Here is a 14,730-nt window from a genome sequence, read left to right as displayed (position 1 = left end):
CGTTGTCCTTTAAACCATTTCAATCAGTTTAGTCTAGCGGTTAATGCCCTAGTCTAGAAAGCAAGAGACTGTGAATTCCAGACCCTTTTTAGGCATGAAAGTCAGCCTGGTGACCTTGGGCCACCAGGTCCCTCTTAGCCCAACTCACCTCACAGGGTCATTGAGGAGAAAATAGGAGGAGGAAGGACCATTAGGTATGTTCACCAGCTTGGGTTATTTGTAGAAATAATAAAGGGAAGATAAAAAATAAATAAATAAAATTCCTACCTTTGAAATTTCTTCAGTAAAGACATTTTGGATGATCTGTGACTGGACAGGCCCTGGACAGATATTAATAATACTTATCTCAGGATAATCAGTAAGCTCAGGCCGAAGAGAGTTAAAGAAGCCCTAAGAAAGAACAGAAAGAACTTAATAGAAGGGTCTCCCCAACCATGAACAGAATAAACTTATCATGTGCCTCAAAGATTGTAACTACATACAGATGCAGTTATAAACACAACCTACAATCTTGCAAAGTTTTTGTTATCTACTTTCAAGGTTTCAGATCCATAATACCTTTTAAAGGTGGGTTGTTATATAACCGCTTAGAGAGGGCTGTAAAGCACTATAAAGCAGTATGTAAGTCTAAATGCTATTACTATAAGCTTATTTGTGTTTTATCTATTTGGCTTCTCCATTTTTCTTTATCTATTTCAGGGGTGTCAAACTCAAGGGCCGGGGGGCGGATCCGGCCCACGGGGTGCTTAGATCTGGCCCATGGGGCCACCCTGGAAACAGCGAAAGACAGGCCCACAGTGTCTCTGCCAGAGAAAACAGAGCTCAGGAGAGTTATGGTGTCCGATCTGCCTAGTTCGGCTTGGGGACCTCACAGGCATCCTACCATAAAAAGAAGGGGGAAGGATGAAAGGGGGAAGGATTAAAGAGCAATGAAGTTTTGTGTGTACGTGATAGGAAATTGGGAGGGGGGGGGGGAATGACAGGTGAGAAGGACCAGAGTAGCTGGATCCTATTTATACCGGCATCTGATGGCCAGGCACCCTGAAAAATATGCTGATTAACACCTCCCCACAACACCTCAGAGTTCTCAAAACATTTTAGCAGGCTCCCTTTGGCTGGAAACTGACAGGTCATGGGAGGAGGCTGGGGGCAAACCTACATCTTATTTTTATATCCAGCGAGTATGGTAATTTGAGGGCTAGCTTGGCTTTACTGCAATCAGCACTCTTAGTAAAAGAATGCTTTACTTTAATCAAATGGAATCAAAGGCTTTTCTTTCCCAAGTGATCAGATTGGGACAGGTCTGACACATGCAAAAATAAACAAATGTGATCATACCACAATTTTTTGTATATATTTTATTTTCACAATATGAACAACTGCCCAGATAAGTGGGGCCCATAGCCCGTCCACTTGGGACCAGGGAAGCTGCCACCATCACTGCCACAGCGGTGGCCACAAGTGCTTAAGCCATCAGGGCTGAGTTCCTCTCTGGAAACTGAGGCCGGCTGGACAGTGTTGGCCTCTGAGTTGCAAGGGCGTAACTGACAAAGCTCCTTCCGGGAGGCTTCCCTGCTCCCGAGTGGGACAGGCTATGGGCACCACTTCAAAGAGATGCCCAAATGAAGCTTCTAGACTAGGCATGGAAAAGCATTTGCATGCCTTTCGAAACAAGGTTTTGGGACCAAAACCACGTTGCTTCAAGTCTCTCACTGACGGGCGAACCCAAACAGGAAGCTTCTGGGGGCCATGATGTCATGTGACTTCAGCCCCTTTCGCAGAGAATGGGTGCTGAAGTTCTGCGAGATCAGGGCATTCAGATGTTTCCAGTTTGTGTTTGCATGCCAACGGCAGGCTTGAAGCAACATGGTTTCATTCCCAATGCCTTCCATTCGGCATGCACGAGCCTGGAAACCTTTGAAGAAGATCCACCAAGGCTGCCTGCTACTCCAGAAGTGGCAGGCAGCCTCGTTGAATCAGAGAAGCTGAGCAGGGCACACTCTTCCTACTCTCTCTGCTTTCACCGGGAGCAGGCAAAGAAACAGGCTGGAGAAGACACCTCGCTAGATCCTTGAAGGTAAGGGAGTCTCCACAGGCCTGCCTGTGGAGAACTGGCTGGGGGGGAGTGGGGGAGGAGGAAGAGGCATGGCGAATGTTGCAGTGTATCTGCAGTTGTTCGTAAGGGTGAACGACTGCTGCAATCCTGCAACATCCGTAACTTTGGGATTATGTGGTGTTTGGGGGGGGTTATGTGTTGTAAGTGCTTGGGGGTTAACTGTCATAACTCAGGGATTACCTGTACTGGGGTCTCTTCTCTTAGCCAAATTTTCATGGCCTAGCATAGTAGTCACCAACTGGTGGGCCATGAAAATTTTTTGGTGGTCCGCAGAGAAATGGCGCCCTAAAGTAATTAATCTGGGCTGCATGAGAAAACAAGGCTACTCCGCCCACATGACCCGCCCACCTGCTGACCCCCACCCTTCGGCCAAGCGCAAACCTAACCTTGAGACTGAGTAGACTAGCAAGCCTTAATATTAGTACAGGGCCTTTGAAACATCAACAAATTCTCTAGTTACAATTGCTACTGTACATTATCCTAGAACATAGCATTCCTGGCATCCTGCAAATATCATGGAATTGCAGTTTCACGAACGCTGGTTGGGGAACTTCTTGGAGCTGTACTCCCAACACATTCTGGGAACCTCCCTTGACCAAAGCAGCTCGAAAGAGACTTACCTGCAAAGCATGTTTGCTGGCACAATAGCCAGTTGCTAAGGGAGCTCCCATGACACCCATGATGCTGCTCATCGTGACAATCTTTCCCTGCTTCCTTTGGATCATGTGGTCCAGGACAAATTTAGTTAAGGAGATAGTGCCCAGATAGTTGAGTTCCATTATAGCATTATATACATTAACACTTGTATCTATGAAAAGAGAACGCTGAGAACGTCCACCGTTGTTCACCAAAATGTCAATCTTTTGTAAGAAAGGAAATGAAGGAAAAATTCGTTATACTACGGCTTCTTGTCTGCATCAAGAACTGAGGTTACTATAGACTCAGAACGCAGCTAGACCTCAAATAACTGTCTCTGTTTGAATTTCTGCAGCACCAGCTCATTATTCTCTTTCAACATCATTGTCTGGGATATATGAAAGGGCTTCTTACATATATGTCTGCATTCTCATGCTCCCTCTTGGGTACACTGAATCCTTTTTAAAAGGGTAACTGTATTCCACATTAAAGCAAAATGATCCTGCCATGCCAGGTTTCATCCCAATACAAATTGTGTGTTTCTTACCCTGCTCTGCTTCTTTCTCTGTCCCTCTGTCCCTCCCTCCTCTCTCTCTCTAAAAAAAAAAAAAATGAAACTTACCCGCCCAAAATGCTGAAGGACTGTCTTTGTGGCTGATTCATGGGATCCCCTGTCAGTCAAATCAAGTGGCAAAATGAGGATATCTTTATCACTTAGGCTGCTGATCTCTAAAGGGAAAATGATAAAAAAAAACCAAAATGTCTTGTAGAAATAATGGATCTTTCCTCCATCCCGCCTCATAAACACAACTCAACATGCAGAAAGGGGTACCCAAAGTTCTCCTCTCCTCCCTCCCCTTTGATGTTCAATTTTTCACACACTCCTGACCCTTCGTGGTCTGATGGGCATCATTTGGCCAGTAAGTGCTCTGTTTTCCAATTTTATTCTACCTATCTGAACTGTCTCTCCAATGACTTGTCTTTGCATAGCGCACCCAATGTTTAAGCTCAGGTTTCAATATTTGTGTCCCCAGCCAACACCTCTTTGGTACTGCATGATTTGTACTTCCTGCAACTCAAGATATTCTCACACATCTTTATAAAACATTGTTGTTCCATTTGAGCTACGGTTGGCCCCCACCCTGTTGTTTTTCCAAAAAGCCCTAAAAGCATGGCTTTGTAAGAGGACCTGGGAACCACAAATAGAGACAGAGCCAATCAAATAGCAGATTTGATTGTATTGTTGCTACCATGGGTGGTGGCGACAGTTTTTACTATATGATGGAATTTTTTTTTAAAAAAATTGAAAGGTACATGGAGTCACCTATACGTGAGTTGGACGGTTATATAAATTTCTTTAATAAATAAGTTTTCTCTGACATAGTTTAAAAGTGCAGCTTTCACAACCTTATGTTGCAACTTGAAAATCATGCCCTTGACCATTTGTAGCTTTTTGTTTTTCCCTAACTAATATGCCAAGTTAGCATAGTACATATTGTTACTGGAGCCCCCAGGAGTTTAATTCAAATATAAGTTTCAGCCCTTCAGAATATGCTATCTGTTAAATCAGGGTTGAGAAACCTGCATTGCTCAGATTGATTGCATGTGACCCTTGGCCTATTTTTAAAACTACTTTGCAGAAATGGATTCTGAAACACAACAAGGGATTTGTCCCTGCTACTTGGGATGAACTGCCTGGTGTCAGAAAAAAGAAAAGATGGCACCCGAGAGAGAATATGGGTGTGTGATCACTTCTGGCTCTTGGCCAGGCCTCTGAGGGATGTGATTCTCTCTGTGAAAAACCAAACTGTTATTCCTTAAAAAAAAATTATTCAGAAGGCAAATGTAATTTCTGGAGCTGCTTATTGCCCAACAGGGGTCTGCTGAGCTGAGGACAGGAGAAACTGCAGTCCAACATGCCTGAAGGGCATGAGATTGGGGAAACTTCCCTCTTCTGCAACAGCTTCATCCAAGCTTTTATATAGCCCCCACTTATCTATGAGCAGAATATAAGAGTAAGGGGGAGTTTCTGCAAGCTTGTCATATTGTAATTTAAGCGAGATAAGGAAAGCAGGCAGAACTGGATTTCAGTCATTCTTTACTGGCAGTGGCCTATGTCTGTGTATACGCATGCATGGGAAGCAGAGGGTGGGAATATATAGGTCCACTCTAAGGCATATGTCTGGGAGGGAAGATTGGGGGGGGGGCTTAGAATGGAAAAATCAGCAACTGATTTAATCAGAGCTGCTGTGTGCTCTTTTCTCCCATATGGATGATCAGAGGGTTTGGTGTATTTTTTCCCCTGTAGTTATTGTATCCATCCCATTTTTGGAACTGCACTGAGCTTTTCCTTATACACCAAACGTATTTCCATTTTGTTCAGTTTTCAGAGAGTTATCACACACACATTGGTTGAAAAAACAAAAAGTATTCTCACAAAATTCTTCAAAGTTTTAACTAGTCTCTTTTGTAAATCAGCTGGTTTCTTTTGTATGTCCAGTACAACATCTTTTTCCAAGTCTGTCTCAAAGCCTGTGATTTTAAATTCCACTTTTGAATCAGTCTCAATCATGTCACGTAACACTTCTTCCTCTTCCACTGCAAAACCCCACAGTAATGTTCCCTGGAGTATTTTGGTTTTCTACTAGAACATGCCAATCTATCCATTCTGGGGGGTTTCATAATTTTCCAGCAGTAAATTTCCTAAAACAGTGTGCATTATTTCCTGTTCTAGAAGATTTGTTTCCAAAAAAATACAAACTACCTCTGAACAACCAAACTGACACACTCCAGGAAAGAAAGAAACTATTCCAAGGAGCACTCGATGTTCAGAATAGAGTTTTGCACATTCCTGCGTTAAAAAGCTGGACTATTTTTGCTGGAGTGTTTTAAAATTATAATTTTGAGGAAGAGAAAGGACCTCCAGGTTGGGTCCAACTTGCATGAGTTAAACCTAGATGTTCTGTCTTCCCAGGATTTGGAGCAGGGGTGTCAAACTCAAGACTCGCGGGCTGGATCCTGCCCATAGGGTGCTTAAATCTGATTTGTGGAGCTGGCCTGGAAATAGCAAAGGACCAGCCCATGGTAACTTTGACAGCCAAAACGGGGCGTGGGAGGGTGTACATGCCCCCCCCCCATGTCCTGTTTTCAGTCTAGTTAGCTTCTCGCAGCACTCTGCCAGCCAAAACAGGGCATGGGGATGCGTGAAGCCCCCCACACCTTGTTTTGGCTGGCATGGTACTGCAGGAGGCCCTCCAGGCCGCAAACAGGGTATGGGGGTGCCTCACATGGCCCCACGCACCCCATTTTGGCAGACAGGGTGCTGAAGGAGCCATCCATCCCATCTCCCTCCCCGGCCTGGTCAGAGAACTACAATAGCAATAGCGCTTAGACTTATATACTGTTTTATAGTGCTTTACAGCCCTCTCTTAAGTGGTTTACAGAATCAGCCCATGGCCCCCAACCATTTGGATCCTCATTTTACCCACCTCGGAAGGATGGAAAGCTGAGTCCACCTTGAGCCTGGTGAGATTCAATCTGCCAGATTGCAGGCAGCCGGCAGGCAGCAGAAGTAGCCTGCAGTTTGGCACTCTAACCACTGCACTACCACAGCTCTTAAAATAATCTGATTTATTTCCCCCAAAGGTTGGTGACCGGCAGAACTGCACTCTAACCACTGCGCCACCCAGGCTCACTGAGATCACAATGCTGATCTGACCCTTGAAGAAATCCACTTTGACACTCCTGATTGGGAGGAAACGTTTAGGTTTCCTTTCTCTTCCTCTCAGTGAATTTTAAAGCTTACTCCACTAGTTTCATATGTCACTTCAATAGCAGCAGAATGTGGGGCACCAACATGCCAGGGAGGTATTGTGGGGTGTGACTTGACAACCTGTGGTTTCAGAGCAACTTATTTGGAAGCAGATCTGCAGGGCTCTCCCTCTTTCATAATGAAATCAAAAAAGACATAAGATGATTTCACAGCTCTGAGCACTGGATTTTAAATGATAAATCTGAAAGTTAATGCTGTATGTTTTATCTGAGGTTTATGATTTCTGTTGGGTTTTTTTTTTTAAACTAAAACTCCAGTGATTTTGAAATTCTATAGATTCCTCTGCCCTCTGCTTCCAACAACAACACATTAGAATTCAAGTCATGGGTTACATATGATGGCATCTGTTAATGATTAAATCACTTGCCATAAGTCAAACAAAGATAATTAATCTGGCGCCTTTCAGGAGCTAAGCTAATATAATGTGCAAAGCACCAAAACTTTCCTCTCTGCCCCACTTGGCTATATATCAAAAAAGGGAAGGAAACCTGGATAAGCTAAACACCTAGGCAACTACAGCCTAGCTCAACCAGCCTAAGGCATAAACAGTATCAGAATGACAAAATAATCTTATTGACAATTAGCTGTTCAGTGATAATTCATTTTTTCCTAATCTCGTCAGCATGATACCTCCTGTAATTGCCAAGTTTCATTAGCACCAGTATCAAAATGGTTTGCTGTTGCTTCCTTCCGGAATATTTCTTATTTTCTTTCTTACTGCCTTGGTTTTTGGGTAGCATCCCAACTGAATACTAGACCAGTTTACTTAACCAGGCAAGGTCAGACAGATGCTGCAGAAACCTAACTGGAATTAGCACAGCACTTAATATAAATATGCCAAAAGAGGCACACTAATTTTTGTTCTGTAATTGTATTTGCAATTCTTGCAACCTAGTTAAAGGAAATTGCACACACAGACTTCTAGAATAGTCCCTACCAAGGCACTTCTTTTTCACCCTCTCCAATTCGTTTTCTCTTCTTGCTGACAACACAAGCCATGAGCCAATCTTGGCCAGCTGGTAGGCCAACTCTTCTCCAATTCCGCTGGAGGCACCAGTCACCCAGACAACTTTCCTAGGCAGCTCCTTTTCTGGGGAAGAAAAAAAAAACAGCAAAGTAGATGACAAGAATAGGTGTCAAGCACAGAATATTAGGAGTCTAGGCAGTACAAGTGAATATAGGTTTATTGCATGCTAATGCTCTCTACAGGAATATGAACTACTAATGGTCAAGGCAAATTGGTGATAGATAAAAATCAATGGAATTCATTTGGATCTCTTGTGGACGTGAAGGGACTTGAGACTTATGGCATGTTTGCCCCTTCCCTCGGGTTCAGCAAGGTCATGATGCAGGTTTAAAATACAATATAAATGTTAAACCAAAGATAGCAGTATCTTAAAACATTTGAAGACTAATAAATGTTTATTTATTTATTTATTTTATTTTGCATTACATCATACCTTTTTCTGATTAAACTCCACAAAATCTAAACATCATAAGTAGATTTCTGTTAAAGGGTCAATGTTCTTTCTTGTCTTGAACTTACGTAGAGGATGCTAAGGCCAGTTCATCATTAGGCAGCAGAAGAATGTGAACTCTTACGCAAGCAATCAAACTACAAGGTGGTTCACAGAAAGCAATCTTCCTAAGGACATCATTGGCTTTTTAACTCTGTACCCTTTGGGCAAACATAAATCCCCAAGGACTTTGCTGGGTCTTTCAAAATTTGCAGGCAACAAAGCAAACAAGTAAGCCTGCCAAATATATGTCTACATCTTTAGCTACAAGATACTAGACATGCATATGCTCTGGAATACATAGCTTTATTCTGAAAACAGAAGGCTACCTGGAGTTTTCACAGCATATAATGGTGAAAATCTTGTTTTTGCTATTGCTCTATACAGGATATAATGAAGATTTGTTTCGTTTTAAGCAAAGGTAGAAACAAGAAAAAAAAAAGGTTATGCTGGATCAAGCCACAGACCTATCTGTTCTGAAGTTTCCCACAATGGTGATTAAATGCCAATGGGAAATCCCCATGCATTCCATGAATGAAATAGCATTCTGATATTCATAATGATATACTGAAGTTAATATATTACTATTTAACTACAGGTATTATTTATTTATTACATTTCTATGCCACCCATCTAGGTGATGCAGAGACTCTAGGAGGCTTACAATATAATAATAACTTAAAAAGTGCGAGGATAGAATAGAATAGAATAGAATAGAATAGAATAGAGAGCAGAATAACTTGGAAGGGACCTTGGAGGTCATCTATTTATTTTATTATTTGATTTGCCAATCGCTTACAAGAAAATAGGTATAAGTATAAACATGAGTAAGAATACAGGAAATAGGTACGAATAAATGGGGACAGTAGAACAGGGACGGTAGGCACGATGGTGCACTTATGATGCCCCTAGACCAATCTCGTGTTTAGGCAGGAAACCCTAGACCATTTCAGACAAATGGTTATCCAATCTCTTCTTAAAAACTTCCACTGTTGGAGCATTCACAACTTCTGGAGGCAAGTTGTTCCACTGATTAATTGTTCTAACTGTCAGGAAATTTCTCCTTAGTTCCAGGTTGGTTCTGTCCTTGATTAGTTTCCCCCATTGCTTCTTGTCCTGCCTTCAGGTGCTTTGGAGAATAGCTTGACTCCCCTCGCCTCCCTTGTACTCGGCTTACAACCAGTTGCTTAATGACCATTTGAAATTTGGACAGGCACCCCCACACCAAAAAGATACTTACGAACCAGTTCTGAAGTTCCGATGACCACACACAGCCCCCCCCCATGGTCACATGATGCAGTTCAAGCACTTGGCAACCCAGCCTGCCTTTATGACCCTTTGCAGGATCCTGCAGTCACATGGCTGCAATTTATGGCATTTTCACTGAAAATCGGCATTTACTTCTGCTTTTTGCAAAAATGCCCCATAGTGAAAAATGAGTTCACTTAAAAACCATGGCATTTACTTAACAACTATGGACTCACTTAATGACCATGATGATTCACGATCACTGCAAAAAAAGTTATAGAATCAGGTTGATTACATGATGACCCATGACTTATTACCCTAATGGGCAGTCTCCATTATGGTTATAATTCACGGAATACCTGTACTCTTCTAATCTTTGAAAGGAAGATTACCACAACATATTTTGGTAACAAATCCCATGAACTCAGTATTAAATGCAGTACTTTATTCTTTTATTTTATTTATTTGATTTGTCAATTGTTTACAAGATAATAAGTACAAGTGTATACATAGTTGTGAATATATGAAATGGGTACATATAAGAAAAGTAAAAGAATAAGAGAAACAATAGGACAGGGACGGTAGGCACGCTGGTGCGCTTATGCACGCCCCTACAGACCTCTTAGGAAAGGGGTGAGGTCAATAGTAGACAGTCTAAGGTTAAAGTTTTTGGGGTTTGGGGAAGAGACTACAGAGTCGGGTAGAGTATTCCAGACATTGACCACTCTATTGCTGAAGTCGTATTTCCTGCAATCAAGTTTGGTGCGGTTTACTTTGAGTTTGTATCTGTTGTGTGCTCTTGTGTTGTTATGGTTAAAGCTGAAGTATTCATTGACAGGTAGGACATTGCAATGTATGATTTTATATACCATGCTTAAGTCGGACCGAAGACGGCGATTCGAGGTTTTCTAGTTTTAGAATTTCGAGTCTGGTGGCATAAGGTATTCTACAACGGGTAGAAGAGTGGAGAACTCTTCTTGTGAAATACTTCTGGACTTTCTCAATTGTGTTAATATCACATACGTGATAAGGATTCCAGACTGATGAACTGTATTCGAGTATTGGTCTAGCAAATGTTTTGTATGCTCTGGTTAGTAGTGAGATATTACCAGAGAAAAAGCAACGTAGGATTAGGTTAACAACTCTTAATGCCTTTTGGCTATATAGTTGCAGTGGGCTCTAGCACTTAGATCATTAGAGGTGAGTATTCCCAGGTCCTTTACAGAGCTTGGGTCATCAACAAGATCTTGACTATTCAGCTTGTATTTTATTTTCTGATTTTTTTACCAATATGTAAGACAGAGCATTTATTTGTTGAGATTTGAAGTTGCCATATGTTAGACCATTCAGATACATAGTCTAGATCTTTTGTAGGGTAGTAGTATTGTCTGTGGTATTGAACAGCTTTACATCATCAGCGAAGAGAACGCAATTGCTCTTGATATGATCACAAAGGTCGTTTATGTAGATTATGAAGAGAGTTGGTCCTAGAACACTGCCTTGGGGAACACCACTATTCTGTCTAGAATCCCCACCGTTCAGTTCCTTTTAATAACTCTGCATTCTAGTGTTATGAAATAGAGAAAAACATCTGCTTATTCATTTCAAATTTTTCACCCTTTTTCAGAATTGTGTTAGCTATCACTTTATTTCTTTCCAATAAAGGTCTTTCTTCATACTGTACAGGAGTTGTTCTAAGCTCTGACCATTCTGCTTGACCTCTCTTATACCAAAATCCCCCTTTTTAGGAAAACTGATTAAACCTGCAAACAGTCTCTAAATTGAAGCCTTTTGGCTATGCCAGGCTGCCAATGTTAATACCCAGCCAACATGGCCAAATTCTAAAACATTCAGAAAACACCACATTTTATTTATTTTATTTTTATTTATTTATTTTTATTTATTTATTTGATTTGCCAATTGTTTACAAGATAATAAGTATAAGTGTATACATAGTTGTGAATACATGAAATGGGTACATATAAGAAAGATAAAAGAAGAATAAGAGAAACAATAGGACAGGGACGGTAGGCACGTTGGTGCGCTTTATGCACGCCCCTACAGACCTCTTAGGAAAGGGGTGAGGTCAATAGTAGACAGTCTAAGGTTAAAGTTTTTGGGGTTTGGGGAAGAAACTACAGAGTCGGGTAGAGTATTCCAGACATTGACCACTCTATTGCTGAAGTCGTATTTCCTGCAATCAAGTTTGGTGCGGTTAACTTTGAGTTTGTATCTATTGTGTGCTCTTGTGTTGTTATGGTTGAAGCTGAAGTATTCATTGACAGGTAGGAGATTGCAATGTATGATTTTATATACCATGCTTAAATCAGACCGAAGACGGCGTAATTCAAGGTTTTCTAGTTCTAGAATTTCAAGTCATTGAAGAAGATTGCTGTACAAAGGTGTAACCAATCTCAACAATCCTTTTTGTTTTTGTTGTTGCTCAATGCAGCTAGCAGATGGAACATTGTTTTCATAAGAACAAAATATACTGAGCATCGAGTCTAACATTTTGTGTCACATGGAGTTAACTGAATGCATCTAGGAAGCTCACTGGAGGGTGGTAACGCCTTTCCACTATCACTTCTCAGCAACCAGTGTCGAATGGTATATTTCAGGGATCCCCAACCTTTTCGACGCCGCGGCCGGTTCCGACATCAGCTGGGCGCCGCGACCCGGTGCAGCGTCAACTGGGCGCCGCCATCTTTTATGACGAAACAGCGCTTCGGTGACGTCACCGGAGCGCTGTTGTCATAAAAGATGGCGGCGCCAGCGCTTCTGGTGAGCTTTTCGGGTAGAAATGGCTTTCTACCGGAAAAGCTCACCGAAGCGCTGCGCCGCCATCTTTTATGACGAAACAGCGCTTCGGTGAGCTTTCCAAAAAAGATGGCGGCGCCCAGCAACCAGCGGCCCGGTAAGGCTTGTTCCGCGCCCGGTACCGGTCCGCGGACCGGCGGTTGGGGACCCCTGGTATATTTGACCCAGAAGATAATACAGTAAGCAGTCATTAATACAGCAACCACTGATAATCTGAAGCTCTGGGAAAGTACGCATTCAGACTCCTTTTAATCTCATCTAAAGTGACTGCTGTTACTATAACTCTGATAAGAAATTTCATAATTTAACTGCATAATGGGCAGAAAAAGAAGAATAATTTTCTTCTGCTGATCTATTTGTGGTTCATGTCAATGGTTGAGCACAAGTTCTAAACTCCACAAAATCGTAAAACTATAAGAACTGTATTTGTCTTTCATATGTTGCAATTCTGTCATCTTGAACACATTCAGTGCTGAAATTCTAACACGATGAGAAAACAGATCCTTCCTCTTCATATTATTAGTGGCCACACAGAGCTATTTATTTGTTTATTATATTTGTTAAGGCTGCCCAACTCCAAAAAGACTCCTTGCAATATTTCCAATGCATAAGTTACAACATACAGGAGCTAAAACCCCAAGGTTGTAGAGACAAAATCAGCACTCTCAGCACGTAAGACTGAACGGGGGTTCCACAGCCATTCTAACCCAAGGCCTGGGAATAGGACTATGTTTTAAGAGATTTCCAGAACTTAAAGAGTGCATACCTTTGGAATTTGGGTGCTATTCCAGAGGGCAAGGGCAATGATAGAGAAGGTTCCTTGGTCCAACAGAATGACTTTAATTAAGCAGACCTGGAGTGCATCCTCCTCTACCTAAACACACTGAATGGGTAGAAACAACGTGAGTTTCAATTCCCAAGTCAGGGCTGACCAAAGCAGAATTAAGTAGGACAATTTCTTCTCATAGTCTCCAAAGTAGATTTTATTTGGTGCACCTTAGATCTACTTGTTCTTTCTTTGCAGCCATATAATACTGCTGGTTGATATTCAGTTTGCCTTCAGTTACTATTTCAACACTTTTATCACAAGTACAATACCAAGTTAGGTACGGTATACGTGTGCAGTTGTCTTAAAAGTGAATAACACTTTCTCTCTCTCTCTCCCCCTACCTATCTATATCATTATGACTCTTTACACCTATTTCTCCAAATCATACAGACATTCCTGAATATTATTCCTGTCTTGTTGCTACTGTGCCTAACATTGTAATATTAATAATTATCCTTCCTTTTTATTCATCCAAAACATTAATGAAAATATTTATTATACAGGAGGGGATCTGAACTGACTCTCCTTTAAATTCCCCAGAAAATTCCCTGTTTATTCACTTATTTCAGCTCTTTTTTTTTTTGTTTCGAATGTTTTTAGTGATATTAAGATTAACCAGCATGATGCACTTCTTGGTATTGACAACTCAGCATTTTATGTAACACACAGCACTATTTAATTAATAACAGGAGGAAATGTGTTGTACCTTCCTAGAATTTGATCACAGAATCTCCAGTAGTTTGTTGTGATGTTGTTAGTTATATTTTTCTAGATAAAATTCCTAGCCTTTGAGCCAGTGTGTGCTACCTCTGATGCATATTTAACTGTGGGTAGATCTGGTAACTCTCCTTGTATTGTTAAAAATAATGATACCTTCTATGTCAACCAAAACTGCATCCAGTTTTGGTCACCACACTATAAAAAAGATGTTGAGACTCTAGAAAAAGTACAGAGAAGAGCAACCAGGATGATTAGGGAACTGGAGACTAAAACATATGAAGAATGGTTACAGGAACTGGGCTTGGCTAGTCTAGTGAAGAGAAGGACCAGGGGAGACATGAATAGCAGTCTTCCAATATTTGAGGGGCTGCCACGGAGAGGAGGGGTCAAGCTATTATCTAAAGCACCCAAAGACCAGACAAGGAATAATGGATGGAAACTGAACAAGGAGAGATTCAACCTGGAAATAAGGTGAAACTTTCAGACAGTGAGAACTATCAACCAATGGAACAGCTTGCCCTCAGAAGTTGTGGGAGTTTCATCACTTGAGACTTTCAAGAAGAGATTGGACTGCCATTTGTCAGAAATGGTGTGGGGTCTCCTGCTTGGGCAGGGGGTTGGACTAGATGACCTAAAAGGTCTCTTCCAACTCTGATTATCTGTTATTTGTTAACTTGACTTCTGTGGCTACATTCTTGCAGTTTTCTTGGCAAAGTTACAAGATGTTATTTATCAAATTTACATGGCCTGTCATACCATAAAAAATGACTCTGGGCTGCGTACAGCACGGAATTAACAATCTATAAATATATAAAGGGCTATGAAGATTTAAAAATTTAATTGTCTTCCAGATGATTTGATTAATGTGGCCTTTAACTATCAATTAGGAGTTTCAATCATTAGCATTAGTGACTTCCGTTATTCTTGCCATCTTTTATTCTTTTATTGGTTATTATAACTCTTTGCTTTGATTGTTGTGAGCCACCCAGATCATCCTTATTTGAAGGAGGATATT

The 14,730-nt window shown here is 41.3% G+C and overlaps 1 protein-coding gene across 1 annotated transcript in view; it reads right to left on the bottom strand.

The window, feature by feature from the left end:
* The window catches only part of DHRS7 (dehydrogenase/reductase 7), a 32,677-nt gene that overhangs the window by 3,302 nt on the left and 14,645 nt on the right, over positions 1–14,730 (bottom strand). Inside the window, exons 2-5 of the mRNA XM_087952337.1 lie at positions 7,522–7,674; positions 3,375–3,481; positions 2,737–2,976; positions 268–390 (exon numbers count right to left, since the gene is read on the bottom strand). Coding sequence (XP_087808463.1) covers positions 268–390; positions 2,737–2,976; positions 3,375–3,481; positions 7,522–7,674 — 623 coding nt within the window. The remainder of the gene's footprint in view (positions 1–267; positions 391–2,736; positions 2,977–3,374; positions 3,482–7,521; positions 7,675–14,730) is intronic.

The sequence above is a fragment of the Notechis scutatus genome, chromosome 1 (genome assembly GCF_049901735.1).
Source record: "Notechis scutatus isolate UNSWTSFEM ecotype Mainland chromosome 1, rNotScu1.2, whole genome shotgun sequence".
NCBI classification, from domain to species: Eukaryota; Metazoa; Chordata; class Lepidosauria; order Squamata; family Elapidae; genus Notechis; species Notechis scutatus.
Note: the sequence above shows the minus strand (reverse complement) of the source record. Positions and strands in the feature narration are given on the sequence as shown.